Raw genomic sequence first — 27,729 nt, forward strand, 5'->3', positions numbered from 1 at the left:
CGGAATACAGAAAGACCGGAGAAACTGATTCTGTTACAATTCAGAACATCTACACTTCCGAATCCATTTTCTTATTCCATCATAATATGATGAATACAAGCTCGACAAGATGATGATGATGACAACGGTTATTCCATTACTTGACACAAACATATAAGGATGATATGAGTGACATACATAAGCACAACTATGCGGAGAAAATTGATTTCGAAAACAAACAAATCGCAATAATCAATAGGCTACATCAAAGCAGGCACCAGCTCTGCCATTTGTTATGCACCTTCAGATCACAGTTCTGCTCAAGTAGCTCAACTTCCATCATTGTGATCAGTCAAGCTTGCTATGTCGCCAAACTGTTTGGCGACACATTACTCTTCCATATCCTGTGCACGTTCCGCCCGGGACCTTGACCGGGTCTGATAAACTCTTCTTCCTCCACTATTGTTGCTGCTGTTGCTGCTCACCATGTCGCTCAAGAAGAACCAACAGAGCGTGCTTCGCAGAGGCCCTGGTATGCCGCCAACCGTAGGAAGGCAAGGCGTAGACCTCCCAGTTTCCATGTCGAACACCATTCCTTGATCCCTACCACGCCCACCAATCCAGTACACACAGTTGCCCTTCAGACCAGGCACACCCTCAGCATACATTGACACAGCATTGTTCCGCCCGACAAACACCGAGTAACCCCCCAGGTCTGTCACGGCGTCCCAGCACGGCTGTCGACGGGGGTAGTACCTTAGAACCAAGATCTCATTCTCGGATACACGACGGTGACCACCTCCAGGCAGCTGCAAGGTAACAGTACAGCTTGCATTCCTCCAGATTTGGTACAGGTTACCCTCACACAGCACTATGTTCTTGGCATTGGTGAAAGCAGACACAGTGTTGTAGGGCGGAGCGAAGCTGGTGGCGGGGTCGAACGGGAGGTTGCCTTCCATCAACAATCGCTCGACCGTGGCGGGCGGATTTAGATCCGGTTCAAGAGGTCCAATTGAGAACCGCCTAAAATTGAAAGGGACAAGTGTCTCTGAGCAGACAGTGAGCTTCATTGGCGCCATTGGATCCCTCGGTCTGAGATGTTCATAGCAGATCATGCGAAGGTTGCGCTGGTGGGGTTGGTTGCGCCTAGGTCGAATACCAAGTGCACATTCAGAAAGCGGTACTGGTTCCTCTGGTGGTTCTGAGGGCCCTGGCTCATCGGCGGGTTTCCGGCGACGGCGCTCGGGGAGTCGGAGCAGGTGCACGTCTCCGCACCTCGTGAGGCAGTAGACCTTACCTTTGTCGTGGTAGACGACGTCGGTGAGCTGGTCCCCGGTGACGAGGCGCACGGGGGGGAGGACGGCCCACCTCCTGGCGCCCGCGGTGACGTAGGCGATCCTGTCGATGTCGCAGATGGCGGCGGCGGCGAAATCGTCCTTGGCGGGGCTGGGCGCGAAGACGACCTTGGAGACCCACCTGCTCTCGTAGATCAGGGGCGGCAGGACGATCTCCGCGGTGGTGATCGGGTTGAAGAGGACGAAGAGGCTGTGCCCGCCGTAGAGCACGATGGACAGGGCGAGCCACCCGTTGCTGGAGCCGACGCAGCGCGCCCCCGTGAGCATCGCCGCGAGGTCGAACGACCTGCGCGTGGGGAGGGACGCCGCCGAGGGGCACATCCTCGCGTCGGAGAGCACCACGAGCGCCGGCGACGGCGGCGCGAGCGCCGACCGCCACGCCGTGCACGCCCCTCTCGCGCTCGCGTAGCACTTGAGGTCGAGCCGGTCCCCGACGCGGCAGAGCAGGTCCGGCGGCAGGTCCCCCCATCGCCTGAACGACCCCATGGCGGCGGCGCCGGCGCCGCCGCCCGATCCGGTCCCGGCTACCCTAGTAGGAGGAGGAGGGGGAGGAGGAGGCGGCCATCTAGGGTTCGAAGGCTCGTGGCGATTTCTCGGTTGGGGAATTTTATGCCCCCCTCCTCCGCCATGCCCGTCACCCCCCCCCCCCCCCCCCAAATTGGCAAAAAAGATGGCCCAAGCGGCCGCCGCCGCCGCCGCCACGCGCCGCGAGGCCCTCCTCTCTTTCTCACTCCCGATGAGCTCGCGCGGGCCGGGCCGGGCCGAGCCGCACCTCCGGCCCACTCAGCTCTCTCCCGGCCGGCTTGGTCCGTGGGCCGCCGGTTTGAACCGGGCGGCCCATGGCGGAGGAGGAAAGCGAGGCCGCCGTCCGCGAACGAGGAGTCATCGTAGCCGTCCACGTCAGACGAACGGACGGACGGATGGAGGGATTTCGGTGTGATTTTTTTTTTGGCTCTTCACGCTTTCGCCGACGCGAAAATTTGAGTTTTGGGAGAAGCCCGCGCGCGTTCGTCGCTCGCCGCCGCAATTCCCCATTTCCTCCTCCTCCGTTTCCCCTATTTGAGCGCGTGGCTGCGGAGATTTGCGGCGGAGTAGATGTCGAAGCGGCAAGGTTAGAGGAGGAGCGGGGCAAATGGTGGGCAGTTCTTGAGATTTTGCGGGTGTCGTTTTGTCCCTTTTTTTTTTTTTTGCTCTGTGCTGTTTGTTGGTAGCTCTGATGCGTTTGTTTGGCTCTGTTGTTGCAGATCTGGTAGGTTCGAATCCGAGCTGGGGGTGTAGGAGCGAAGTGAGAACGGTGACAGATTTTTTTCGGGGGGTTTTGGTGTGTTACGTTGCATTACATTGCATTGGATTTTTTTTTTTTTTTTTTTGCTGCATCCATTCCTTGGGGTTTCGATGGTTACTGTGGAGCTTGCTCTTGCAGAATTTTGGGGAAAGCATCGTAGGTTCAGATAAGTGAGAACAAGGATCAGAGAGAGGAGAGCAAGATGTGAGGATAATATGCGACCATTTCCTGATCCTTTTTGATGCGTTTGATTTGGTTCTTACCCATCAGCGTCACCTCTACTTGCAGATTGCAACAGTATGTCCGAGATGAGGGATGGCAAGAGGACCGCCCTCGGCGACCTCTCTGGGGGTGGGTTCTTCATCAGGAGGGTGGCCTCGCCTGGTGCTGCTCTGGCGGTGAGGGGCGCCGGGAAGCCGCTGCCCCGGCGGTTCATGGCGCCCTCCAACAAGGAGAACGTGCCACCGGTCTGGGCTGTGAAGGCCAAGCCTGCAAAGAGGAGGAGCCCACTTCCTGATTGGTACCCGAGGACACCGCTGCGTGACATCACGGCTATTGCAAAGGTGATTTGAGAGCTTCTTTCCGCTTATGAGATAATCATGCAATAGTTGTGATTTTGGCATTGTGAATGACAGAATGAGTAATTTTAATTGAGTGAAGGTATATTTAATCCCCTCGAGGACTTGATAGTAGCTGTAGAATATAATAGTAATGAGTGACAGTGTTTGTTTTGGTTAACATTGAATCTGAGATTTTTTTTAAATTTTTTTTCTATTTAAATTTTAGTACCGCTTGGCTATATATGGTGAAATTTTTATCTTACCAATGGCTGGTGATTTGAAGCAGTTTGCAGTAGTAACTTACTCATATAGTAACCAAGATATTTTAGTTAAAAAATTGCTAGTTGGAATTGTAAGAGATCTTCTTGTGATGTTTCCTGGATTGATCGTCCGACAGCATTATTTTGATGTGTTATATGTGCTTTGAGCTGGCCATGTGGGAAGCAAGTTATACAGAGCACTATTCTGCAATGCGTTTTCCTGTTTTTCAGCACCTTATAAGTGTTTATGTTCATGTGGTAGCATAGTTTGTGAGCTTGAATCGCTTTACTAGTTTCTTAATCTTGTATTATTATGGGCCCTGTTCTCGTTAAATGAATTCCAATGCATCTGTTATACCCGTCCTTATGGAATTTGTTGTTCTGAGCTCTTTTGGTCTTGTACTCATGCTTTAGGTTAATAATTCCTTAATACTGCTATTTAATGGTTGTGCTCAAAGACATCTAGCTAAATGTACTGATGTACATATGTTGACACTACCATTTTAGGTTATAACTGCTGCATCTTACTATACTGCAATGTGATACATGAGTGGAAAGCATTAACTTGTTTCTTTAGTATTTCTCAAATCAAGTTATATGACATACGTACCAATATTTTTCAACTATACTTGCCTTAGTTATCTGGATGGTCTATTGTACCGTATGATTTTGCCTTCCTAGTGCAGCTAATCTGACTTAAGATTTGCAGGCTATTGAGAGAAGCCGCTTAAGGATTGCTGCTGCTCAGCAGCAGAGCCAGAAACCTGAGGAAGATATTCCTCGTTGCACTGAAGGTCAGGACTCCCTTGATGTTGCCCCTGGTAGCAGCTCAACTCAAATCGTTGCGACCCCAGCATCTTGCTTGGCCAAGGACAGTCTGAAGATTTTTTCCTCGCCATCTGAAACATCACTTGTTACCCCATCCAGGCCAATGGATCCAGCTCTTCTGGATGATATGGAGAAGAAACTGTCCAGCTCAATAGAGCAGATAGAGAAGATGGTGAGGAGAAACCTGAAGCGAACTCCAAAGGCGACTGCTCAGCCTTCCAAGAGGGTCATCCAGAGACGCACACTCATGTCGATGCGTTAAGGGTGTATATTCTGCTTCATAGTGGGGGAGAGGAAAAAGTCCATCTCAGACTTGTCCTGCTTCTCTCTTGTACGCTTCTTCCTTGGCCGCTAACTTAACTGCCCAATGTGTTGCTGCTATTCACCTTCCAGCCCTCCCTTGAACCCAAGCCTTAAAAATTGCCTGGTGCTCTGCTCGAGGACCTAGTTCTAGGATAAGCAGCTGGAACTGGAAGTGCCAAATGTGCTCTCAATGGCAGTTTCTCATTCTTCTGCAGTAGAACAGCTGGACTGTTGACAGTGGTTTATGCTAAATATTGCAGTAGAACCATGTGGTCTAGATTAAGTGGAACAAGGAACAACTGAACTCTGTAGAAACATTTCATTTTTGTGTTGTAGTATGACATGAACCACTACTGTATGCGTGTTTTAGACCTTTTTTGGAATTCAGGTGTTCCTTTGAAATACAAGATTAAATAGCACAGAAGGCACCGTTTTGTCTTGAGTAATCCTTCCGTTTTAAAATATAATCATTTTTGGCATTTGAATCTTATTCTAAAATATAATCATTTTTGGTATTATCCACGTATTGCTTGTTTTATTGATCACTTTTTATTTAAAATTATTTCTATTTTATCTCCACTTGCTCTTCCACCCTTATCCATTTCTCATTTATTAAAGAGCATCATGGTTATTTTTTTCAACCTTAATTTATGCTAAACACCTTTAAAATGTTTACATTTTAGGACGGAAGCAGAACAAAGATGAAATGGTAGTGGTAGGGAAGGCTGTACTGTCATGTTTTTCTACACTCTTGTTTTGTACCCATAAAATCTGGAACTGGAGTATGAGCTTCTTGCATAATATTTTGAAGTATAGCAAGAATGCAAGCTTTCTGTCTCTGGTGCTTTGACATTTTTAAGAAAAATACGAGTAATTGCCGCCTCATATTCTGCATTATACCTGCTGTCATTCACTTGACGAGATGAGCAATGGTACCTATCATTCTCATGTGACATAGTACTCCAGTTGGCTATAGTTGCTTACCGAGCAAAACCTGCCTGACTTCCTGCCTGCATCTATCTCAGTTGTTTTCTGACTTCAGAAAACATGGCAGGCAGAAGATAATTAGTTCAAAAAACAACTCATCTAATATCCCATGCAATGACCACAAAGCAACTTAAAAACAAGTAAAGAACAGAATAGAAGCAGCGAAACTTGGCAAAGAAAATTTGTTTGAATCTGAAGACCGAGGTTATTAGATTTTAGTTCAGATTCACATGGTAGACCCTATCTGGTTGGCCATTTTCTGCTAAAGTGATTATAGTGCTGCCTTATGATGTGCTCCATAAGCCAATCTGCCAATGAGATGCACTGGCTATTTCTCTACTACTGGGAACATGACCTTTGGTAAAGCAAGTATACTTAAATCAGAGCAATGAGTAAAAGGTGGGAACAAAAACTCAAATAAAACATTATGTGAAATTATCGAGGAGGATTAAAAAATCAGCAGGAAAAAGGAACTTGATTTCATGATAGTCCAAAGTAAATTTAGTTCTTGAAGTTAAAAAAGGGCAAATGGCATAATGCCACATTAGACGGACCTGGTCAATATACTTAAATGGTAACTCGAGAGAATAAAGATGAAACGAGATTAAAAAAAAAGGGAGCTTCTTTGGTTAAAGCAAAAAACCAGGCGCCAAAAGCCTCTGAATCACTTTCGCTTTTTTCAAACAAGTACGCAGTGTGCACCTTCGTCTTACTTTACCGCATAATTAACACTGCTGATAGAAACGTTTCTGGCTTCAGAGATGAGTTTTTCTTTACATTTGTCTACGAATATCAGAGAGCAAGAACTGTGCAAACATTGCTTAATATATTGACGAACTGGGGGCATAACAACCGTGAAAACATTTATTGCAAACAGGTGTACATTACTGAATATTGACATATTGCAGGGCATAAGAATTGTGAGAACATTTATTAGAAAAGCACAAGAACAGTGAGGTTTGTCTGACAAAAATGATCGTCTTATATTTGCTGTGCATGTTGAAACTTCATGACTCAAAATTGCAGCTTAATCAATTGACCGAGCACATCACTTCCAAACTAAAACAGCTCACAGCAGTGAGCCACTCAGCCCCGTTTTCGGAATTACAAAATATTTATCCTGAATGATCCTGCAACATCCGACCAAATTTGTTTTTATCATGGTATACTGTTGGCAGAAAATCACCTCAAAAGAGCATACACATCACAAAGATCTCAACTAGTAGGTACAATGGGTCATTGGGTTCTCTACTTATATATTCAAAAGTGAAAAAAAACAAGAAGAACAAATCCATTTTCCATATAAAAAGAACAACATAACATAAGAGTTCAGAATCTTGGTAAACCTTCCATTTGCTCTGGAACACTCTAAGAACGAAGACATGAATCCAAATGCAGATCACCTTCAAAACTAAATAATTCGACAGGCTACAAGGAAAAAGCAGAGCATACACATGAAATTTCCTGAGAAAAAACCCAGGAATCTTCACCAAGACTGCTGTTCTCATTGAAATCAAAAAACGAAAATTGTAACCCCACCTAGACACCGTGGCTCGCAATGCATGGGATGGGGTGATTGTTTGGCTTTTTAAGTAAAAAAAAAAGATAACGATATATTTGTAAATAAAAAATAATTTATAATAAACTTTTATATAATTTTTTTAGCGATCTAAAAGCATGGCTGAAAAATAAATATAACGAAAACCCTTAAAATCAACTTCAAATTTAGAGCTAAAAAGTTAAATATTAGCTTATAAGAAAAAAATAAACGGAAAGACGAAGAGGATGATCTCATCTTTATTCCCCACAATTGCGTATCCATCGAAACTGGCGCGGTCACACGATCTCACATTCTCACCAACCTTTTCTATTTTACAACTCGACCCTATCACTCGATCAGTCTTGTGTGTTCAAAGATATTGTGCTTCAAGCTTCTTGAAAAGAATTTGCTTGGCAACAGCAACAAATGCTCAAGGAGGGCCATTGCGTGGTGCCTCGTGGTGCGAGCTGATGGGGATAGCCGGCCGGTGAACCACAAGGCGTCGGCCGCGCGCCGGAGAAGACGGGTGCGACCGTGCGAGTGGATACGGTGGCCGTGGTCGCCAGGCATGGCGTATCCGTACGTGTTCCGTGCGCAGGCGCCGCCGGCTACGGCGAAGGAAGCAATGGCGCCACAGCCACAGGTCAGGGAGCCGTGGCCGGCGGGTGGCGGCGGCGGCGGTTGGATGGGAGTTGGCTCCGGCGAGAGGCTGGCGAGCGCGTACGACCTCGTGGAGCAGATGCACTACCTGTACGTGCGCGTCGTCAAGGCGCACGGGCTGCCGGCGAGCGCGGTCGCCGGCGGGTGCAACCCTTACGTGGAAGTGCAGCTCGGCAACTACCGGGGCACGACGCGGCACTACGAGAGGAACGGCGCCCCGGAGTGGAACCAGGTGTTCGCCTTCTCGAGGGAGCGCGTCCAGGCCACGGTGCTCGAGGTGTTCGTCAGGGACAAGGACGGCTCGACGGTGGCGCGAGACGGCTACGTCGGGAAGGTCACCTTCGACGTCGGCGATGTGCCCGCGCGCGTGCCGCCGGACAGCCCGCTCGCGCCGCAGTGGTACCGCCTCGAGGACCCCCGCGACGGCGGCGGCGGCAGGAAGGTGCACGGGGAGGTCATGCTCGCGGTGTGGGTCGGCACGCAGGCCGACGAGGCCTTCGCGGACGCGTGGCACGCCGACGCGGCGTCTTTGCGCGGCGGAGGCGGCGTGGCGGCCGTGCAGAGCACGCGGTCGAAGGTGTACGTGACGCCGAAGCTGTGGTACCTCCGGGTAAGCGTGCTCGAAGCGCAGGACGTCGTCCCGGGCGCCGCCGGCGCTGGCGGCGAGAAGGGGCGGCATGGCGAGGCCTTCGTCGTCAAGGTTCAAGTCGGCGGCATGATGCTCCGAACTAAGCCGTGCTGCGCGAGGGGTCCGACGAGCCTGGCGTGGCACGAGGAGCTGGTGTTCGTCGTGGCGGAGCCGTTCGACGAGCCGGCGGTGCTCATCGTCGAGGCACGGTCGCACCCCGGCAAGGACGAGATCGTCGGCCGGGCCGTGCTGCCGCTCGCCCTCTTCGAGAAGCGGCTCGACCGCGGCGGCGCGGCCGCGCAGTCGCAGTGGTTCAGCCTGGAGCCATTCGGGCACTGGCTGCGCACGCCGACGCCAGCGGCCACCTTCGCCGGCCGCGTGCACCTCCGAGCGTGTCTCGAGGGCGCCTACCATGTCATGGACGAGCCCACCATGTACGCCAGCGACACGCGCCCGACGGCGAGGCAGCTGTGGCGGCCGCCCATCGGCGTGCTCGAGGTCGGCGTCCTCGGCGCGCAGGGGCTCGCCCCGATGAAGACCGTCGACGGCCGGGGCACCACCGACGCGTACTGCGTCGCCAAGTACGGGCAGAAGTGGGTGCGCACGCGCACCGTCGTCGACTCGTGCAGCCCCCGGTGGAACGAGCAGTACACCTGGGAGGTCTACGACCCGTGCACGGTGCTCACGCTCGCCGTGTTCGACAACTGCCACCTCGGCAACGCCGGCGGCGGCGGCGGCAACGGCGGGGCCGTCAAGGACCAGAGGATCGGCAAGGTGAGGATACGCCTCTCGACGCTGGAGATGGACAGGGTGTACACCAACGCGCACCAGCTCGCCGTGCTGCACCCGTCCGGCGTGCGCAAGAACGGCGACATCTGCCTCGCCGTGCGCCTCACCTGCCTCTCCCTCTCCAGCGTCGTGCGCCTCTACGGCCGGCCGCTCCTCCCCAAGATGCACTACATCCAGCCGTTCACCGTCGTGCAGCTCGACGGCCTCCGGCGGCAGGCGATGAGCATCGTGGCGGCGCGGCTCAACCGCGCCGAGCCGCCGCTGCGCCGGGAGGTGGTCGAGTACATGCTGGACGCCGACTCGCACCTGTGGAGCATCCGGCGGAGCAAGGCCAACTTCTTCCGGGTCACGGCGCTGCTCTCCGGCGCGGCCAGCACGGTGCGGTGGTTCGTCGACGTGTGCCACTGGAGGAACCCGGCGACGACGATCCTCGTGCACCTCCTGTTCGTCACCTTCACGTGCTTCCCGGAGCTCATCCTGCCGACCATGTTCCTGTACATGCCCATGGTCGGCGTCTGGAACTACCGGCGCCGGCCGCGCCGCCCGCCGCAGGTGGACGTGAGGCTCTCCTGCGCGGAGGCGACCAACGCCGACGAGCTCGACGAGGAGCTGGATACGTTCCCGACGTCGAGGGCGAACGACGTGGTGCGCGTGCGGTACGACCGGCTGCGGACCGTCGCCGGGCGGATCCAGACGGTGGTCGGCGACGTGGCGACGCAGGGCGAGCGGGTGCGGTCGCTGCTCGCGTGGAGGGACCCCAGGGCCACGGCGCTGTTCACGGCGCTCTGCCTCGTCGCCGCCGTCGTGGCCTACGTCACGCCGTTCCGGGTGGTGGCGCTCGTCGCCGGGCTGTACCTGCTCCGCCACCCGCGGTTCCGGAGCCGGATGCCGTCGGCCGCCGGCAACTTCTTCAAGAGGCTGCCGTCCCGCGCCGACACCATGCTATAGCCTTTGAATGTACATCACGTTTTGTCGTTGCCTTATGAAGTAAAAACAAAATCACCAGTTTATGAAGTTATGATGTGAAATTTTGTTTTTGGAATTGACCGGTTACGATCCAAGCTACAAGCTCTGTTGTGTGTTCCACCACCATCTATCTGCTACATATAAAATCAAAATTTAATTTTTCGGTCTTAAATAAGAGTTGATTTTAGGTTTTTTTAACCAAAGTTTATTTTTTACAACCTTGTCTTTTAGATCACTAAAAATATATATATCAAACTATTCATAAATTACTTTTTATTTGCAAATGTTATTTGTTTTTTCATTAAAAAGCCAAACAATTACCACAATCATATAACATATCATCCGTCTTCAAAATTGCAAACAATACAAACGGTACATTAGCTAGGGCTCAAAATCCTACTTGAGTCGTGACAGGTTTTCAAGCTTTCATCGAGAGATGGTTCAAGAGTCGCCCCAGTGCAAGTGAACAAGACCCTCGAGTACATAAAAGACTCATAACCAGGGTTTCCGACCTCATGGTTACCGCGACGGGAACCGCGGGGACACGGCTTCGGTAACCGGTGGTAACCGAGTTTAAATTTGAGAAGAATTTAAAAATTTTGAGGAAATTTAATGAAAAAAATACATGTTGTATAGGTTGATATATAATGTAGTTTTGTTAAAGAAATTCATGAAAAAGTGTATTTTTGGCGTAATTAAAAATCATAAATAAGAATTTCGAGAAACAAAATGAAAAAATAGCCTATTGCAAATAATATTTCATAGTAAGATGGTTAAGAATATTTTGTTGTTGAGTCATTATTAATTTGCGCTAGATACTAGGGTAAATAATGTTGAAATACAAATATACGACGATGAATATATGGGAAATATGTATGGAGAAAAATTATATAAGCACGTTAGTAATAATGGGTATTAGTTATAGTTGTCACGTAACAATCAAAAGGAAGTTGTTGTTATTTGTTATTGGTGTGAATTATTTGGTGAAGTGTGATATGACGATATACGTTTATGTTGCAATATCATTTAGAAAATGTCATGTGAAAATTTTCTTGTTTTCCCTAAAACATGCTCTATTTTTCTATTTTTCCTATGTCACAACTCACAAATATAGTCACAAAATATTTTTCTATTTTTTATGTATTTTTAAAGATTTTGTAATGTTATTTTGCATTTCACAACACACCCGCGGTCTCCTCGCGGTAACCGCGCGGTTTTTGCAGCCGCGGGAAACCAAGGTTTTCATGCGTTGTTTGCGATAAACGTGCAAAACCGTGTGGTAAACGCGGTTACCTTGCGATTTTGAATTCAAATTTTTTGTTTTCAAATTCGTTATGATTTTTGTGGTTTTGACGGTTACCTTGCAGAATCCGCGGGAGCGCAGCGCCGTGGTTTTCGCGGGAAGAATGGTAAGGGGAACCCTGCTCATAACCAAGTACTAGTATCTTGAGGACACTTTAGATTGGATAGCACGAAAGAATATAGAAACACCAGCACAAGACTTCATGAATGGCTTAAGTGTATAGTATGAAACAGGGTTCTTTGTTACCGCGGTAACCAGCCGTCCCGCGGAGGCTCAGTACAGTATGTACCGTAGTTTTGAGTTTGAATTTAAAGAGAATTTAAAATTTTTGAGAATATTTAATGGAAAAAATATATGTTGTATAGGTTGATATATAATATAGTTTTGTCAAAGAAATTCATGAAAAATGTGTATTTTCAGCGCAATTAAAAATCATAACAAAAAATTTCGGAGGAAAAAAAATAAAGAATAGTCTATTGCAAATAATATTTCGTAAGAAGATGGTTAATAATATCTTGTTGTTAAGTAATTATTAATTTACACTAGACACACGTTATATATAATGAATACAAATATACAATAATGGATATAGGGAAAACATACATAATATAGTTTTGTTCGTAATAATTAGTAGTAGGTATATTTGTGACACAACAATTAAAATAAAGTTGTTAATTTAGAAAATATCATGTTAAAATCTTGTTTTCCTATAACATATCCTAAATGTAACAAATATAATCACAAAATATTTTTCTTATTTTTCTGTATTTTTTCAGATTTTTAAAGTCTTTTTTGCATTTGACATCTCACAAATTTTCAAATTTTCTTAGTTTTAAATATTCTTCTCTCCGCGAGTAACAGCCGAAACCACACGGTTTTGCATGGTTTTCACCGTTCTCATGAATTATTTTCGACTACAGAAACTGTGGATTCCACGAGAAACCGCGCAGTTACAGAATTTACCGGCAAGTTTTGAATTCAAATTTTTGATTTTCAAATTCATCGCGATTTTTGCGATATCTAACCGTGCTCCACGGTTACCACGGCACGGGAGGGATTTTCGGTAAGGTGAACCCTGGTATGAATGTATGACGCAGAACATCACTAAATTGAACCAGTGAAGTGTATGTAAGATTTGGCAGACAGATACTAATTGGAAACGAATGGTTCACCAGTCAGATATAAAATTCAAGAGCGCACTCAGATTGAACAGGCAATGTGGCTGCAGAACTAGAGCCTAGCGCCAACTAATCTAGAAAACCATCTCATGGGGCTTGTCCCCGTCCCTGAGAGAGAACCGCGCACCAAGGTAAGTTTTCAGATCTGGGACAGCCTCAATAGCTTTGATCAACTCCGCATCCACAACTTTCTGGTCCTCCTTTTTGAAATCTGGCAGGTTCTTGGTTGCCTAAAAGAACACATGAATCACATAATGACAATGGACTGCAATGCTACAACAATAGAGTGGTAAACATATACGAGAACTTTAGATTATATAAAACATTTACCTCCTTCTCAGTCTCAAAAAGTTCACCCTCAGTCTTCTTTGCCTTCGTCTTCTTGTCCCTAGCAAAGTATTTGTCATCAAACTTCTCCACATTAACACCTGAGATATCAACCTTTGTGGAGGTAGCAATGACGTAGGCCTGGTTCACACGGCGGATAGGAACTCCATTGATCTTAAAAGGTCCTGAAAGGGATGGAAGTTCAGGTATTATGATGATGGTACCCAAGAGGGATAATACAAATTAAAGAAGCAAACCAATAAATCCTTGACAATATGATTCTTATTAAGTCAGCTTTATTTGTGCGCTATCGGTAGTATACAACAAAACATTGGGCAAACTTGTCGCATATACAAATCTAATTCAGCATATACAACAGAATGAGCAGTAGAGCAGATAAATAAAACTACCAAGCTGTCGTAAACATATGAAAATCAGACTGTCAACAGGCATGCATGAATGTTTATGCAAAACAACACTTTCTGACAGGTTATTTCTATTTCAACATCATTGCAATTCTATTGCAACACTTTCTGACTGATCACACTAGTCACAAGTGTTGTGTGTGCCCAAAAATGGAACATGCTGTTGATAGGAACATGGGAAGTAACAGTAACCAGTGTGAAGGACATTTTTATGAAATTAAAACAAAATAGTATTATTTTGATGCTTGCAACAGATAGCCAGGCATTCTTAATGCCATAATGAAATGGCATTCTTAACCTCATAATGAAATGGTAGTATTATAATGCTTGCAACTGATAACTGGGTAGTAAAAGAGAATAAATTTCGGACCAATTAAATGTTTCCTCAGATATTGAACCATCATACGATGAATTGTCAAATTGATAATAACAGAAGAAAAAATAGACTTGAATAAAGTTCTATGGTGTTAGATAGAAACACATTATTTCAACCAACCATTTGAAGTCCTTCAACTAACTTACAAGGTCATGTGTGACACTTGCCTAAAATTGATTTTACCTAACAATGCTATAGCAATGGCTATAATCCCAATTTCTTTAGTTAACAAGCATATCCAAACCTTCAGCAAACATTTACCCAAAACCACCAGACTAATCGAATGGCACAATCTACACTACTACGTAACCATGTAACTGCTACCACCGAAACTAGTCAAATGAGATCAGCTATTTTTACCATCACAGATTCAATGCACAGGAAACAAGCAATCTAACAGAGTTTCGAATTATCAACGTTGGCTCACCAGTGACGAGAAGCAGGCCGGATTTGAGCTGCTTGAGGAACACGACGCGCTTCCCCATGTACCTCCCGGCGAGGAAGATCAGCACGGTCCCGGGCGTGATGGACGACCTGCACGCACCGCGAAGGAAGGTCAGCACGCGGAACCACTCCGCGCGAAATGAACCGAACCAAGAGACCCCCTGCCGGTCGCCGCTCGGACCTGAGCTTGGTAGGGTGGGGCTTGCGGGTGCTGGGCTGGCGGGGTTTGACGTCGTCGGCGGGGTAGAACTTGGGCGCGGCGGCCGCGGCGGCGTCGGGCTTCCCGGCCTTGGGGAAGGCTCCGCCGTTCTTGGCCTTGATGGCCCACAGCCCGCGGCGGTGGTACGTGTGCGACCGCGACGCCTTCTTGATGCCCTGCGACAGCTTCGACGTCGGCGCCATCGGAGCGGCTGGCGGCGGCGGCTGATTCGGCGGCGGGGAGCTGATGCGGAGAGCGGGCGAGAGCAGCGGCCGGCGGGTCGGGGTTCGCCTTTATATCTCGTGGCGGCGGAGGGGGATTTGGGACTGGGAGGTGGTAAACCCTAGCTTTCGTGTGCTCCGTAATGGGCTTCTGTTCGGGCCGCTTGGGCCATTTTGACCCATACTACGTAATAGTTCTTTTTTCTCTTTTCTTTTTTTTTTTGATTAAGGTTTCACCATATTTCGATCTGCGTGTACCAGCGTACTCTCCATAGTGTAAGTGAACAGTGCCATCAGTATATTAACGGTGAGCTAAAATAGGTCAATCAAGAAATGTTACAATGGGAGTGGCTATATATCACTTGTTTTTTTATAAATACACGTACATAAATATATTATAATTATAGTGTACCAATATAACTAGCAGGGGCGAAGCTAGGCCACTTTATCGGGATCAACCGATACCGACAAAATATATAATTTCTTAACAAAATATTGTTCATCTCTTAGCATGATTATATCATTTAATGGAGTTGACCCCGGTGATAATTTTTAGCTAGCTTCGGCCTCTGATAACTACAACCCTGTCCCATATTAAATTTATTTTTCAATTTTTAGATACGATGTTTTGACTCCTCGTCTTATTTGAATTCTTTTGCAAATAATATTTTTTGTTACTAGATAGTAAAACATTTATGCGTGACTATTTTTTAAAAAAAATTATACAAAATTTTCAAATAAGACGAATGGTCAAAACGTTGGATATAGAAATAAAAAAAATAAAGTTATTATGAGATAGAGGCAGTAGTATATAACTGACGAGTAAGTCTCATGCAAATAAAAACATATGCATAGTTTAGTGCTAGTTACGTTAGAATTGCATACCGATTACATTGTGATTATATAGTAGTTGTGGTGTAATTATACTGTAATAATTATATTATAGTTACATGGGTTTTTATTTCCATGACTATATAGTATAAACATATAAATTCAAGCTTAAGCTATGTATAAATACTAAGCTGTCTCTTCTTTAGCCACGTACTCAAATTAGGGTTATGCTTAAGTAATTGATGGGCCTTTAAACTATGAGGCGAATAGAGATATTAACCATTGACATTGAAGCATTTAAAAATTATTGTAATTACTGCATTATTAAAACGGTAATGTCAATGAAAATACGGTAAAATAAAGAAACAGTCGGCAAAATAACAAAATTATTTTGCACCTCTTTGCTATTTTCAATTTTTTTGGTTAGCTACCATTTTCAAATGGCTTAGTTGTTAGAGCATCAACCAGCGTCGTCAATCGCGGTTTATGTTATGGTAGGATATCCGAAATTGTCGCCTATCGGAGCTCGATTATCGCTATTTTTTCGTGGTTTTTCACGGTTTCCTGCCTTAATAATCGGGGTTTTCACGATGATCAAACCGACGGCTTTGCAAACCCTGGTATCAATTAGGCAGGAATTTCCACGAGCGTTTTCACTCGTACCACTCTGTGGTAACTCAGGAAAATATGAACTTTTCGATCCATCGCTCGATTTCAACAATCTCTCGTACGGGAAGTCAACAAGGCAGATCAGATGAAATAGCAAGAGCATGCAACAAGATGCAGTTTATGCTGTCATTGTGCCAACTGTAATTTCGCACGCATCAACGTCAGGTTTTCTCCCGTAATAATACTTGCACAGTTCACAGTTGCATGCACTCGCCCTTGCAAATTGCAAATTTGCAATACACCAGAGGCAACCGATTGCATAGTTTACTTGTTGTTACGTGTTGGCTGTAGGGAAACTGAAATATAGATCAAACAGCATCACATACTCTCACTGTCAGTGGTACTCCCATGTCCCTACAATTCACTGATAGCTAGCATAAAATGTACCTTTTCTGGTTTATAGAGATAAGCATTCTCTTGTGCTGTTGTGCGGTTCAAACATCCTAGTAAGAATGCAATTTAGTTGCAGTAAATTACAGCTAAAAGTTTGAACAAGGTTGCCATATATAAACTCACAAAATTAAAAGTACAGTGGGCAAACATGGGGCAACATGCTAACAGCCAACAGCAAGGTATAATTTCGAACCAAAAACTAGTCTTGTGCACTTCTGAACTAGGAGTACTTCTGAGCCGAGATGCACAGCTGCTCCAGATCTAAAAAAAAGGCCAGCAAATCCCAGACGACTACAAGCAGTAGTAGTCAAGTAGACATGTACAGTTCTTTCCTTGCCCTAGCACACAACAGAACAGAGTTGCTCCCATCCATCCAGCAACAGAGAAGGAACAAAAGTTGTTTGGTTCTTTCCCCCAATCTCAACCTGAACAATCATGCATCAACATAAAAAAGAATACTTGAAACTGGAGCAACTGTCCACTCAAAACTCAAATCCACACAAAGAAACATGCAAATTATCAGAGAAAGAACTACTCAGGCCCATCCATCATGAATCGTATTCCTTTCCCCCCGTAATTTGGTATTTGCAAAAACAAAAGATAATGGTGGTAGCTAAGCTCTCACACTAGTGTGTTCCCTACAGCAAAGAAATGAATCTGAATAAATCCCGAGTGCATCACAGATTTCACACAAAACCTAACAGCGCAATCCACGGACCAACGTCGTCGTCGTGGATCTGGTTCAACGGCCGGGCCGATTCGCTAACCCGGAGAAGTGATCCTCGATCACGGTGACTGCCGCCTGGGCCCGCGGCCGTGGTGGTGGATCGGGTCCGGCCCCGTGGGCACCTCCCTCTCCGACTCCGCGCCGAACCCCGTCGTGGCCACGTCCTCCTCCGCGCCCTGCAAAGCCAATCAAGAACGCCTATGGACCATGAGATCGATCGAACTGGCCAGGAAGCCCACCAAAGGAGCCGCCTTTGCGATCTCTTCCGGATGGGAAAGCGCATACCTTGGTCACGTCCTGCTTCTCCCGCAACTGATCCTTCGCGGTGTACATGGTGGTCGCCGTCTCGGCCCGTTGCAATGTCGCCGCTGCTGCGCGCCCCAGCGAGGAGGTCAAGAACGCACGCGAGAAACGGCGAGAGAGAGACACACAAAGAAGACGCCCTTTTGAAGGTACCTGGTCGGTTCGATGACGCGGAGGCGGCCGGCGGCACGGCGAGGAGGACGGCGACGGCGAGCAGGGCGACGACGCAGCAGCAGCAGCAGCAGCAGCACGGCTTGACGGCGCCATGAGCCATCATCCAGTCCAGCCGGAGCTGTGGCCTGGCCGCCTCCTCCTTTGTTACAGCAGTGCCAACCAAGGACGGCGCGCGCACACAAAAAAAAGGCGGAGCCTTTTTCCCTTCCTGCTCCAGCCTCGGGTGCGTCGTGTGTGTGTGATCGGTTCAAACGGAGGAGGTGGTACCGCGAAGGGACACGTGGCGCGCATCGGCGCCGTTCGGATCGCGCGATTCACGCCGCGGGGGCCGGGTTTCCCCGGGCGGCAGCGATGCCTATCGCCGTTCCGCTCCGCCACGGTGCGGCGAGCGGCTGCCGCGGTGGGGCCCACGTGCAGTGGGGAGTGGCTTCGCTGGGCATGCCCATGGGCCATGGCCATGGGATTCTCCCATTCTTTGGCGGCGGCGTGCCGTTGCTGACGTGAGGGACAGCTGGTGGAGGCTGTGGATGCATGGTCAGACTGTCAGGGTCGTTGCACGACAGCACTCCGAAATTTACAGCTTTGCCATTGCCTGCCTCCCTTTCGTTTCTCTTTTCCTCGATTGGCTTTGGACGGTAGCAGGAGATAGAGTGCAAGCTCTGTTTGGTTTGGAAATGATCACCGATTAACCATCATGGACTCAAAGACATATTTTGAAGTTTGAACAAGAACATAAAGTACATATACCATCACCGATCGCTTTGTCGTAAGCGCCTGATGCACGATGCGGCAGCTGCTACTGGTACTGTCGCCTGTATGTACGCTGACCACGATCATGGTCGATGCATTGCTTCCATTACAAAACACACAGGTGATTTACTACGGATGATTGTTTATTTCTTCCTTCAATGGCCAATTATTGATCGCGTTATTGCCGTATTACGATCACCGAGACCTAACTCGTATACGTATATAAAGCAGCACAGCAGCGTAACATGTCCCAAAAAAAAAAAAGAGAGAAGTAAAAAGAAGAACAGTATAAGTGTATGCCTCGTCGTCGTCCAGCTACTACATGCTGTGCTTCACCGTCTCCCCCTTCATGGCCAGCCCGAGGGCGCCGAGGCAGCCGCCGTCGTCCACCCTGACGCCGGGCATGGCCACCGCGCGGCTGCCGACGAACCCGTCCTCCCCGACGCGCACGGCGCCGAACTTCACCTTCCCGGCCTCGCCCTCGTACACGTGCCCGAACAGCAGCGCGTCGCGCCCGACGCTCGCGCCGCGCTCCAGGTGCACCATCTCCGGGTTCAGCAGCGCGCCCATGGAGTCCACGTAGGGGGCGTCGACGGGGTGCACGGAGGAGCCCATCAGCCACATCCACGCCGCGAACAGCACCGACCCGGACGTCAGCTCGGCGAAGTACTCCGCCGTGGCGGTGCGCACGGCCTGCCAGACCGTGTCCAGGAATACGGCCGGCGACCAGATGTGCACCGTGTCGCCGTCGCCCCTGCCGCCGACCAGCGCCCATTTCGACGCCGCGCACGTGGCCATGGCGGCGATGCCCGATGCGGCCCAGAACACCGGCAGGAGCCAGTAGAGTGGCGCGTCGGTGGCTGCGGCGACGGCGAGGAGGCCCTGGAGGGGGAGGAAGATGACGAGTCCCAGGGCAGAGTAAGGTACCAGCGTCTGCAGCAGCGGCTGGCACAGCGTGGCCCAGAGCGCCTGGTACCACGTCCTGGCCAGCGTCACCTTGGTGGCGTCGCCGGCGCTGGATCGTGTGGGTGTCGCCGCGGCGGCGACCGGGCATCCCGACAAGTCGATCTTGGTGTCCGACTGCTCCAGGAAAGCTCGCCACGACGCGGGCAGTGGCTCGCCGTTCCGCAGGCGCTGGCATATCTCGTAGACGAGCGATCGGCCATGGTCGATGGACGCGCTCTGCGTGCACGACGTCGCCGGGATGACGTCCACCTCTGGGCACCGGAGGAACGGGTTGAACTCGAGCTTCTCCGTCTCCTCCGTCGGGACGTTGCGGTCGATGCTGACCTCGCCGACGTCGATGTAAGGGAACTCGGCCTCGTCCCACGGCTGGGTGCAGTCGAGGGCGACGTCGCGGGCGGCGCCGTCGGGGGGCACCTCCCTGAGCTGCAGCTGGAGCACGTAGCGCACCCCGTCCGGCGAGTCCACTCTCCGGCGGAAGTCGTCGGCGAGGAAGAGCAGAGGGCGCGTGTCACCCTCGTCCCTGGGGATCGCACCGGTCTCCGGAGGCAGGATGCCCCTTGGCACCACCTTGCCGGAATCCTCGGAGACGTCTGGGTCAGCAGGACGGAGCTTGAACTTGGCGTACATCTCCTCGCCGTCGTCGAACCGCAGCAGCCGGCATATGTTGGAGTAGTAGTGGAGCACGGCGTACGAGTCGGTGCTCCGGAGGGAGCCCCAGACGGCGTCGCGGATGTGCGGCGAGCGCTTGACCTGCTCCTCCCTCGCCGGCAGGCCGCAGACAAGCCAGGTGGCGAAGTCAGCGATGGTGCGGGCGTAGAACGCCTTGCCGCTCTTGAGTGTGAGGTCGAGGAGAGGCACCTGCTCCCCGTCGTCGGAGAGGATCCGCACCGCCGCGCCACGGGCGTCGAGCCTCGCGTCGTCGTCGGCGCTCAGGCTGTTGCTGTGCCGCACGATCACCGGGAAGGACTTGCCGGCGCCGAAGATCTTGTGCCTGGGCAACGATGGTATCTCCCCGTACATCCTCAGGACGCCGCGGCCGCTCACGCCGATGCGGTGGAAGTACCTCGACTTGACGTTCATGGTGGTGATGGCCAGGTTGGCCGCGAGGTTGCCGACGATCTTCTTGTACGCGCGGTCCATCTCTTCGATCCGCTCGTCTTCTTCAAGCAAGGTGTTCTTCACCATGGTCAGAGACCGTGACCCGACGTAGACGCCGCCTCGCTGGAGAACAGCGTTCTCCGGCGCGACGGAGAGCGCGCCGAGGATGACATTCACCTGGAGGACACAGCCAGGGAGGAGCAAGCTGCCACTGCCAACCACGGCGTTCTCCTGGACCTTTATCTCTGCGCCGGTGAATCCTCCCTTGGAGTAGAACCCCGGAACAATGTTGCAGAAGTCACCCAGATGGACTCCATCGCCGACGCTGACCAGCTCAGGATTCGCCACCGGATTAATGGCTCGGATGGAACAGTGCCTGCCAATCTTTGCCCCAAGAAGCCTCAGGTACACGCAGAATGCTTCTGTTCCAGACAGCATCTTCGCGAACCTGACATGAGCAGCGACAGCAATGCGCCGGTGGATCAAACTCGCAAGACTATCATCCAGCTGCTTGGTTCCATGGATTGCAGCAAGAGCCTTGATGGCTACGCTGGTGAGAAGACTGAGGATGACGCCATAGCTCAGGTAGGCGAAGGCGGTGAGGAGAGCAAATGTCGATGCACTTGTGGGTGTCTCCTGGACAATCACGGCATAGGCAGTGATGGCAGCTGGTAACCAGTGGAACGCACCGGCAATGCATGCGAAGGAGAAGTGCCGAGGCGAAGCCGCGGTGCCGGAGAAGTGGGCGTACAGCGTGTAGACGATTGCGCTCGACAGAGCACCCAGGATGCCAACTGCGTAGATGCTAGCGAGGTGTTCGAGCATCATGTTTCCTTTGGTTGTTTTTTCCTGCACAGAAAGTGGATGGTCACATGATAGCAATATCATTACATAAATGTGGCAACCAACAAACATGGCCTGCAGATGCAAACAAGAGCTTTCAAAGCAGTTAGAGATATATACACATTGTCAAATGAAAGATGCGACGCCCCTGAAATTGAGCACACGGACACTAACATGCTCCTTTACATGATTTTTGTACTCAACCCCTCGTACATAATAAAAATGATTTGCTTATGGTTCTCCTCATTAAATATGTCCCTTCCTGAACCTCAAAATCGTCACTAAATTTAATAACAAAAGTTAGGCAAGATCTTTGGTGGCAACTGCATCCATGATGAAAGAGGCAAAGAAAATTCAAATGACCTATGGTGTAATTGTAAGTCTGTAGCTTACTATTCAATGTCTAAAAATAATCAACTAAGCATTCCTGCTCAAGAAGGAACAAGCTATCATGGTATACGATAACTAATCAGAGTAGAATGTGAAGTATACATGATTTAGTTACCTTTAAGCTTACAGAAGTTCTAATAGTTCGATGTGTTGATTTCCCAGACTCGGTCTTCTGCAATGGTGGAACAACAAGCCCATCTTCCACAATAGTGCCTTTCTGAAGCACCGCATAAGGACCAATTGAAGCCTCACGACCAATCTTGATATGCCTGAAACTCAACACTTCACTACAGACTTCATGGCCCTGAACAAGAACGCCTTCTGCAAGAACTGCACCATCTGCAACCGTTAACAAGGATGGATCGGTTATGTCTACTGTGTCAATGACAACAGATGAGCCAATCCGAGCTCCTTGCATCTTGAACCAATAATTTAAGAAAATTGTGCCCTTTAGATGCACAGCTAGCACCTTTGCCGCTAATGCTTGCGCCTTGTTTAGTGCCCACCATTTCACAAAGTCAACCGACCATATTGAAACATCAGGGATCAAAACATAATTTGGCTGAAGAAAGGACTTCCCCAATATAGACAATGATAAAGAAGTGAGCGAGATGTAAAAAATCCACGCAATAGGTGCCATGACCAAAGAACTCAGATAGCTCAGCAATGGTGATTTGACTGTAGAGAAAATGCTAATATATGCCGAGCTAGCAAGATATGCTGGGAGTAGTAGCATAAAACAAACATAAGTAAGAGCCAGCAGCTGCAGGACACCAGTAGCCAAAATACTGAATTCTGGACTGATGGCATCCATGGGAACCACTTGAGTCTCATCCTCAATAAAGCAAGAGGCGTCGGGTGCCAACTGCGTATGTGATTGTGACTTATGCGCCAAATTCTCCAAGAAGGCAGCTAGCTCAGAAATGCAACTGGCCGTAAATATGTCAATGGCTCCAACAGGTACATCGAGAAAATCAGAAAGTTTCTGTGCTGCTTGGACCACCGCAATTGAATCAAAACCATATGAAGGTAGGCTATCCGTCGGAGAAATTTTATCTTTTGGAATCCCTGTATGATCTGACACTATATATGTTAGAAACTCGATAATCTCCCTAGAGTTTTTCACATTGCTTTTGGGCCAAGGTGCTAACTGTGGTTGTGACTTGTGCACCAAATTTTCCAAGAAGTTTGAAAGATCAGAAATGCAGCTTGCTGTAAAGATGTCAATGGCCCCAACAGGAACACCAAGAAAATCTGAGAGCTTCTGGGCTGCTCGTACCACTGCAATTGAATCAAAACCATATGAAGGTAGACTGTCAGTTGGAGAAATTTTATCCTTTGGAATACCTGTTTGCTCCGACACTATTAGTGTCAGAAACTCAGTTATTTCACTGGATTTTTTAACTTGGGTTTTGGGCCGAGGGCTAATGGTGAGGTCAGCAGTTTGCCTTAAGGAAGGCCTCCTTACCTCCATGCCAGTTCCTGTTGTGAGTGAACGAAAAAGACCTTTTCTCTTTGATATATTATTGACATTAGCCAAACTAAGAGTGTTGTCAACAAACTGCCTCATGCATTCAAATCTCCGTATCTTCCCAGATGTTGTCTTGCATATGGTTCTAGGCTTAATAAGCTTCACAGATGCAACAGCTACACCATGCTCCTCCACCACACGTGCTTTGATGTTGTTAACAACCTCTTCAGAGGCTGCCTTACCCTCCCTAACCTCTGCAATCACGACAAGTCCAACCTGATCAGAAGAATCAGGAATTGAGATGCCTTTTTGAGCTAGAACTTCCTCTGGGATACCAACCACAGCACAACAACCTGGTCGGAGTGCCTCGGAAGAACTTTCCACAGTCTTCTCTACATCTGCAGAATAAATATTTCTACCAGCAACGATGATAAGATCTTTGATCCTTCCTGTAATAAAAAGCTTACCGTCGATGATCCGCCCCAAATCACCTGTTCTTGTAAATTTCTTGTTGGGGTGATTCTTAAGTTGATTGCAAAATGTCTTCTGGCTCATTTCTGAATTGCCCCAATAACCTACTCCAGAACTAGGACTGCTAATCCATATCTCACCTTCAACACCATCTTGGTGTACAGTTAGAGAGTCAGGATCAACAATTCTGATAAGAGTATCTGCATCATTTTGCTCAACATACCCACAACAAACTCTTCCTTGCCAGTCTATGTAAACTGGCTTGCATTCACCGAAGGCACAAGTAACATAGACACAGTTCTCAGCCAAACCATATCCAGGTGCGAGTACACCTTCAGAAAGGCCAAAAGGTTGAGTTAACTCTATGAACCTTCTGATAGTTTTTTGCCTTACTGGCTCTGCCGCAATCATGAGGAAGACCATTGAAGAGAGGTCATAGACTTTGTTCTTCTCAACCTCAAGCCTTCTTATCACGAGTTCAAATGAAAAATTTGGACCTGCGCTATGGGTTCCATGGTAGTCATTGATTGTTTGCAACCACAGAAGGGGGTTTCTGATAAATGTCATTGGTGAAAATAGAATGGAAGTTCCTCCACTTACAAGAGCAGTGAAAAGACCTCCTATAAGACCCATGTCATGGTACTGTGGAAGCCAACTAACAAGGACAGTTTTTGAAGTACTTCTATAACGCTTCTTCATCATCTTCACGTTGTGGATAAGTCCTCCATGAGTTATCATCACACCCTTGGCATCGCCAGTGGAGCCTGAAGTGAACTGTAGAAAGCACAGGTCACTTGGCTGGGGTTTAGTAAATACAATGTTGTCGGAGTTGAAGCTGTCTAGGCTTCGCTGGTAGTTCTTTATCCATGAGTCAGTATGAATCCATGGGATGTCAGGCCATTGTGCTGAGCATTTCTGAGTTCTCTTTGCTAGAGTGACAAGGCTCTTGATATAACCTGCTCGTACAGCAGCATGGTACGAAGTGGTGGATAGAATAGCCACAGCATTACACATCTTAGAGATGTTCTCAACTTTGAGAAGAGCCTGTCCACCACTTTGCATTGGATCGGGGGGCAAAACGGGGACTGGTATAACTCCTGCTCTAATACATCCAAAGAATGCATCAATAAACTCCAAACCAGGAAGGTGAATGAGCAGAACTCTATCACCAGGCTTGATAACCGGTTTTGTGCTTGTTAAAAGATTTTGTGCAATGTGAGATGCATTCCCATGAAGCTCCTTGTATGTTCTTCTATTCATGATCTTCCCTTCTTCATTGATCCAAGTGTAAATAACATTCTTCTCAGTGACTTTATGAGTTCCCCAGTATTGCAAATATCCATCAAGGGAGGGAAGGTCAGGAAATTCAACACCTTCAAGCTCACCAAGATCTCTAGGAGAAGATGGATTGCTAGACAGAGGGAATAATCTCTGCAAGCATTGAAAAATATATGCACAATTTCACAAAAACATATGATAAAAGTGGAATCAATAATTGAGATATATGACACAATTATATCTTACTTACCTTAACATAAGGACTCATTTTTTGTTCACCATCAATTGCAAAGTGCTTACAAACAGTCGTGATGGAATATGAAGCATTTCTTTCAGTAAGCTCAAATGCTAGCAGACCTCCCACATAATAAGTGTTCTGACAACCTTGTAACTCAGACTCCAACCTCTCATAGAATCCATCTTTCATGTCTACAATGAAGGAAATCTCAGCGTTTAGCATAAAGAAAATGAATTAGCAACATGAGGAATATTATTAATATATATACCTTTACTGCTGACATGAGGGAAATACTTGAACCGCCGCTGCAAAATTACATTTTGAACACTGCCTCCCATAGAACTCACGACATTAGTCACACATTTAGCCACAAATGAACCCTTGATGTCTGCTGAATTTCCATAAGACCAAAACAAGAAAATGTTTGTGTCAGCGTAGAATCTTTGCATCGCCACTGGGTGTCCTATTGTTGTTGGATCCTCCATAAATTCTCCAAAGTAATAAAATCCCTTTGGTATGTTCTCGAATCCATTGATTTTAACAACAGTAGTATAGTAATCGATAGTCTGTACTTTACTAAATAGTTCTCTTTCGAGATTGTGTAGCTCCACCACTTCACTTTCTCCATCTGAGCAAAAGATCATGCATACTAATAAGGCAGCTGATACTATAGCTTCAATGCCAGCCAAACTGAATTTAAATTATGCTCACCAGTGAGACTAGAGGATCGATATGTTTTGCCGTTCTTGAAAGGAAGAGCACCTGATAGTATAATTTTGTCGAACTCCATAACTTGCTTTTCACCATCGTTGTTCTTTACAGTTACATTTGCACCACAACTGTTGCGCTTGACATTTAGAACTTCTGTGTCACAAAAAACTTCAAATGGCAATGACTGACTTAGTTTCTCCCACATGCTCATGTAACCATGCTTGAAACGTCGGATTTTACCAGCCATTGAGGTTCTAGTAAACTCCTGAATGAAAGCATAGGGCATGTCTTGAACAAAACCATAGCCAGAAGCGGTGTAACCATATGCTACAGATTTTGGCATTGAATTTATTCCATTTTGCTTCAGAAACTCAAGAGTTGGTTCAGATGCCAATCCACTGAGAGCATGAAGTCCAGCTCGGCCTGACTTATTTGCCTCCTCCTGTAAGAAGTATTGAATTACATGCATGGAAGCAATGGAGAGAATGTTATAAATGATTAGGTACTTTTATGCAGTTACTTCAAATTTGAATTTTATACAACAACTCACTTGTAGTTTTAGCGTCAGAGATACCATGGACACATAGTCCTCGGCTACTTCAAGATCTCGAATATTTCCTGTTTGGCTGTCAATCAGGGCAAGTTTGTGTGTATCCATCTCTTCGAAATCAGACCCTAGTTCCTTTGCTAGGTGAGTTATAACAGGGGCACTGTTTGCCGCTATAACTTGTCCTCCTAAATCATATGTTCGTCCTACGTACAAAAGTTGATGATAACTAAAACTATACACAAAATGATGACTGAACATAAGTTCTCTGATTAATTCTCTCACCTTCGATGTCAATGGACTCGCACATCCCTGAAACAGTATGACATTTCTCAAACAAAGTTACATTGAGGTACCCTAGCTTAGCTAGTGCATAGGCTGCTGATAAGCCACTTGGTCCTGCTCCCACGATGCCAATTCTAGTATCTACTGGAAAACTTGGATGCAACTTAGAAAATTTATCATCTATTGTTCTCTTTGGGTCCATTTTGACAAATTGTTCTCCTTGATAAATCAACCTGTCAAATTTATATACAAAGCTGTCGTTAGTACTCCCACCACCTAACTTTCTACTTTCTATGCTATTCATCAAAAAGAAAAGGAGTAGGCATGCATCTTGACTTGCATTCCTCATAATAAATTATGACTTCAAAGTCAAGAACCATAACCTCGGGATGTCAACCGCATTATTGTAGTTAACATAGCAACTAGCCCATAGAAGATTGCAAAATTTATTCCTCACATGAAATGTGACAAATGTCTATCCTATAGCAAGAAAAATTGAATATCGATATTTTGAAATAATAGCTTATTGACCAACAAGGAATGACCAAGTAACTATCATGGATTGGCCACAAGTTGCAAGTTCATTACATGGACACCAATAACCAAAGTACCATCAAAACAAAATCAAGGTCTATAATGTACTAGCTCATCAAAATTAAGCAATTATGCAGCCATGTATAAAAAGTCTAGCAAGCTCGGAAAAATAATTTCCCTAAACATAGCTGTCTAAAAACAAGTTTGGCAGGCAGATTTACAGGATATGAACAGAGGACAACATTAAGGAACAAAATGTCGTACTTGCTCACCACGACGAAGAAATTATGCTATGTTGAGTGCCATTCATGGTAAACAAACAATGATCAAAATTTCCATTTATTTCACATGCATGACAATATCGAACGAACCCAAGCATAAGCATGATAGAGTCCTGATCGACAAACCCAAGCGACAGTCTTGCAATTTCAGCGAAT

At 47.5% G+C, this 27,729-nt stretch overlaps 6 protein-coding genes across 9 annotated transcripts; 2 read left to right on the top strand and 4 right to left on the bottom strand.

The window, feature by feature from the left end:
* Nucleotides 1–39: 39 nt before the first annotated feature.
* On the bottom strand, nucleotides 40–1,964 carry LOC107304024 (the record flags this gene model as incomplete). Its single annotated transcript, XM_015836012.2, has 1 exon — nucleotides 40–1,964. A coding segment is annotated over one exon (1,596 nt), but the record flags the coding sequence as incomplete, so codon positions are not given.
* A 375-nt stretch (nucleotides 1,965–2,339) lies between these two features.
* On the top strand, nucleotides 2,340–4,995 carry LOC102719762 (protein POLYCHOME-like). 3 transcript variants are annotated; one of them, XM_015836415.1, is made up of 5 exons: nucleotides 2,340–2,494; nucleotides 2,579–2,655; nucleotides 2,758–2,823; nucleotides 2,908–3,182; nucleotides 4,149–4,995. In XM_015836415.1, exons 4-5 carry the CDS (start codon nucleotides 2,919–2,921, stop codon nucleotides 4,527–4,529), a joined length of 645 nt encoding a protein of 214 aa, XP_015691901.1. In that variant the 5' UTR covers nucleotides 2,340–2,494; nucleotides 2,579–2,655; nucleotides 2,758–2,823; nucleotides 2,908–2,918; the 3' UTR covers nucleotides 4,530–4,995. The 3 variants fall into 3 exon arrangements, with proteins under 3 accessions (XP_015691901.1, XP_015691900.1, XP_015691902.1); XM_015836414.1 differs by having other exon boundaries at nucleotides 2,340–2,469; XM_015836416.1 differs by having other exon boundaries at nucleotides 2,340–2,469; nucleotides 2,579–2,583.
* A 2,541-nt stretch (nucleotides 4,996–7,536) lies between these two features.
* LOC102719946 (FT-interacting protein 1) lies at nucleotides 7,537–10,267 on the top strand. Its single transcript, XM_015836417.2, has one exon. The coding sequence runs from the start codon at nucleotides 7,666–7,668 to the stop codon at nucleotides 10,120–10,122; it is 2,457 nt and encodes an 818-aa protein (XP_015691903.2). The 5' UTR covers nucleotides 7,537–7,665; the 3' UTR covers nucleotides 10,123–10,267.
* Nucleotides 10,268–12,521: 2,254 nt separating this feature from the next.
* LOC102720227 (60S ribosomal protein L6-3-like) lies at nucleotides 12,522–14,689 on the bottom strand. The gene is made up of 4 exons (XM_040523504.1): nucleotides 14,375–14,689; nucleotides 14,177–14,283; nucleotides 12,952–13,133; nucleotides 12,522–12,851 (listed from the first exon to the last, which is right to left on the bottom strand). Exons 1-4 carry the CDS (start codon nucleotides 14,593–14,595, stop codon nucleotides 12,696–12,698), a joined length of 666 nt encoding a protein of 221 aa, XP_040379438.1. The 5' UTR covers nucleotides 14,596–14,689; the 3' UTR covers nucleotides 12,522–12,695.
* Nucleotides 14,690–16,937: 2,248 nt separating this feature from the next.
* On the bottom strand, nucleotides 16,938–17,919 carry LOC107304078. 2 transcript variants are annotated; one of them, XM_015836427.1, is made up of 3 exons: nucleotides 17,690–17,919; nucleotides 17,519–17,601; nucleotides 16,938–17,409 (listed from the first exon to the last, which is right to left on the bottom strand). In XM_015836427.1, exons 1-3 carry the CDS (start codon nucleotides 17,811–17,813, stop codon nucleotides 17,293–17,295), a joined length of 324 nt encoding a protein of 107 aa, XP_015691913.1. In that variant the 5' UTR covers nucleotides 17,814–17,919; the 3' UTR covers nucleotides 16,938–17,292. The 2 variants fall into 2 exon arrangements, with proteins under 2 accessions (XP_015691913.1, XP_015691912.1); XM_015836426.1 differs by having other exon boundaries at nucleotides 17,519–17,604.
* A 476-nt stretch (nucleotides 17,920–18,395) lies between these two features.
* Nucleotides 18,396–26,960, bottom strand: LOC102705529. The gene is made up of 7 exons (XM_015836234.2): nucleotides 26,759–26,960; nucleotides 26,477–26,679; nucleotides 25,927–26,368; nucleotides 25,484–25,843; nucleotides 25,228–25,406; nucleotides 21,873–25,130; nucleotides 18,396–21,373 (listed from the first exon to the last, which is right to left on the bottom strand). Exons 1-7 carry the CDS (start codon nucleotides 26,958–26,960, stop codon nucleotides 18,779–18,781), a joined length of 7,239 nt encoding a protein of 2,412 aa, XP_015691720.2. The 3' UTR covers nucleotides 18,396–18,778.
* Between the last annotated feature and the right edge of the window lie 769 nt (nucleotides 26,961–27,729).

Source organism: Oryza brachyantha, chromosome 4 (assembly GCF_000231095.2).
Source record: "Oryza brachyantha chromosome 4, ObraRS2, whole genome shotgun sequence".
In the NCBI taxonomy this organism is placed as follows: Eukaryota; Viridiplantae; Streptophyta; class Magnoliopsida; order Poales; family Poaceae; genus Oryza; species Oryza brachyantha.

Bases quoted from the DNA above. Each gene is read 5' to 3' on its own strand.
- LOC102719762 (XM_015836415.1), top strand. From the start codon at position 2,919: ATGTCCGAGATGAGGGATGGCAAGAGGACCGCCCTCGGCGACCTCTCT. The intron at 3,183-4,148 runs GTGATTTGAGAG...TAAGATTTGCAG, and splicing joins ACATCACGGCTATTGCAAAG to GCTATTGAGAGAAGCCGCTT.
- LOC102719946 (XM_015836417.2), top strand. From the start codon at position 7,666: ATGGCGTATCCGTACGTGTTCCGTGCGCAGGCGCCGCCGGCTACGGCG.
- LOC102720227 (XM_040523504.1), bottom strand. From the start codon at position 14,595: ATGGCGCCGACGTCGAAGCTGTCGCAGGGCATCAAGAAGGCGTCGCGG. The intron at 13,134-14,176 runs GTGAGCCAACGT...CATCCCTTTCAG, and splicing joins CGGCCTGCTTCTCGTCACTG to GACCTTTTAAGATCAATGGA. The intron at 12,852-12,951 runs GTAAATGTTTTA...GTGTTCTTTTAG, and splicing joins TTTTTGAGACTGAGAAGGAG to GCAACCAAGAACCTGCCAGA.
- LOC107304078 (XM_015836426.1), bottom strand. From the start codon at position 17,813: ATGATGGCTCATGGCGCCGTCAAGCCGTGCTGCTGCTGCTGCTGCTGC. The intron at 17,605-17,689 runs GTACCTTCAAAA...TGGGGCGCGCAG, and splicing joins CGCGTCATCGAACCGACCAG to CAGCGGCGACATTGCAACGG. The intron at 17,410-17,518 runs GTATGCGCTTTC...TTGGCTTTGCAG, and splicing joins AGAAGCAGGACGTGACCAAG to GGCGCGGAGGAGGACGTGGC.
- LOC102705529 (XM_015836234.2), bottom strand. From the start codon at position 26,960: ATGGACCCAAAGAGAACAATAGATGATAAATTTTCTAAGTTGCATCCA. The intron at 26,369-26,476 runs GTGAGTTGTTGT...TACTTCTTACAG, and splicing joins CTCTGACGCTAAAACTACAA to GAGGAGGCAAATAAGTCAGG. The intron at 21,374-21,872 runs GTAACTAAATCA...CTTTCTGTGCAG, and splicing joins GAACTTCTGTAAGCTTAAAG to GAAAAAACAACCAAAGGAAA.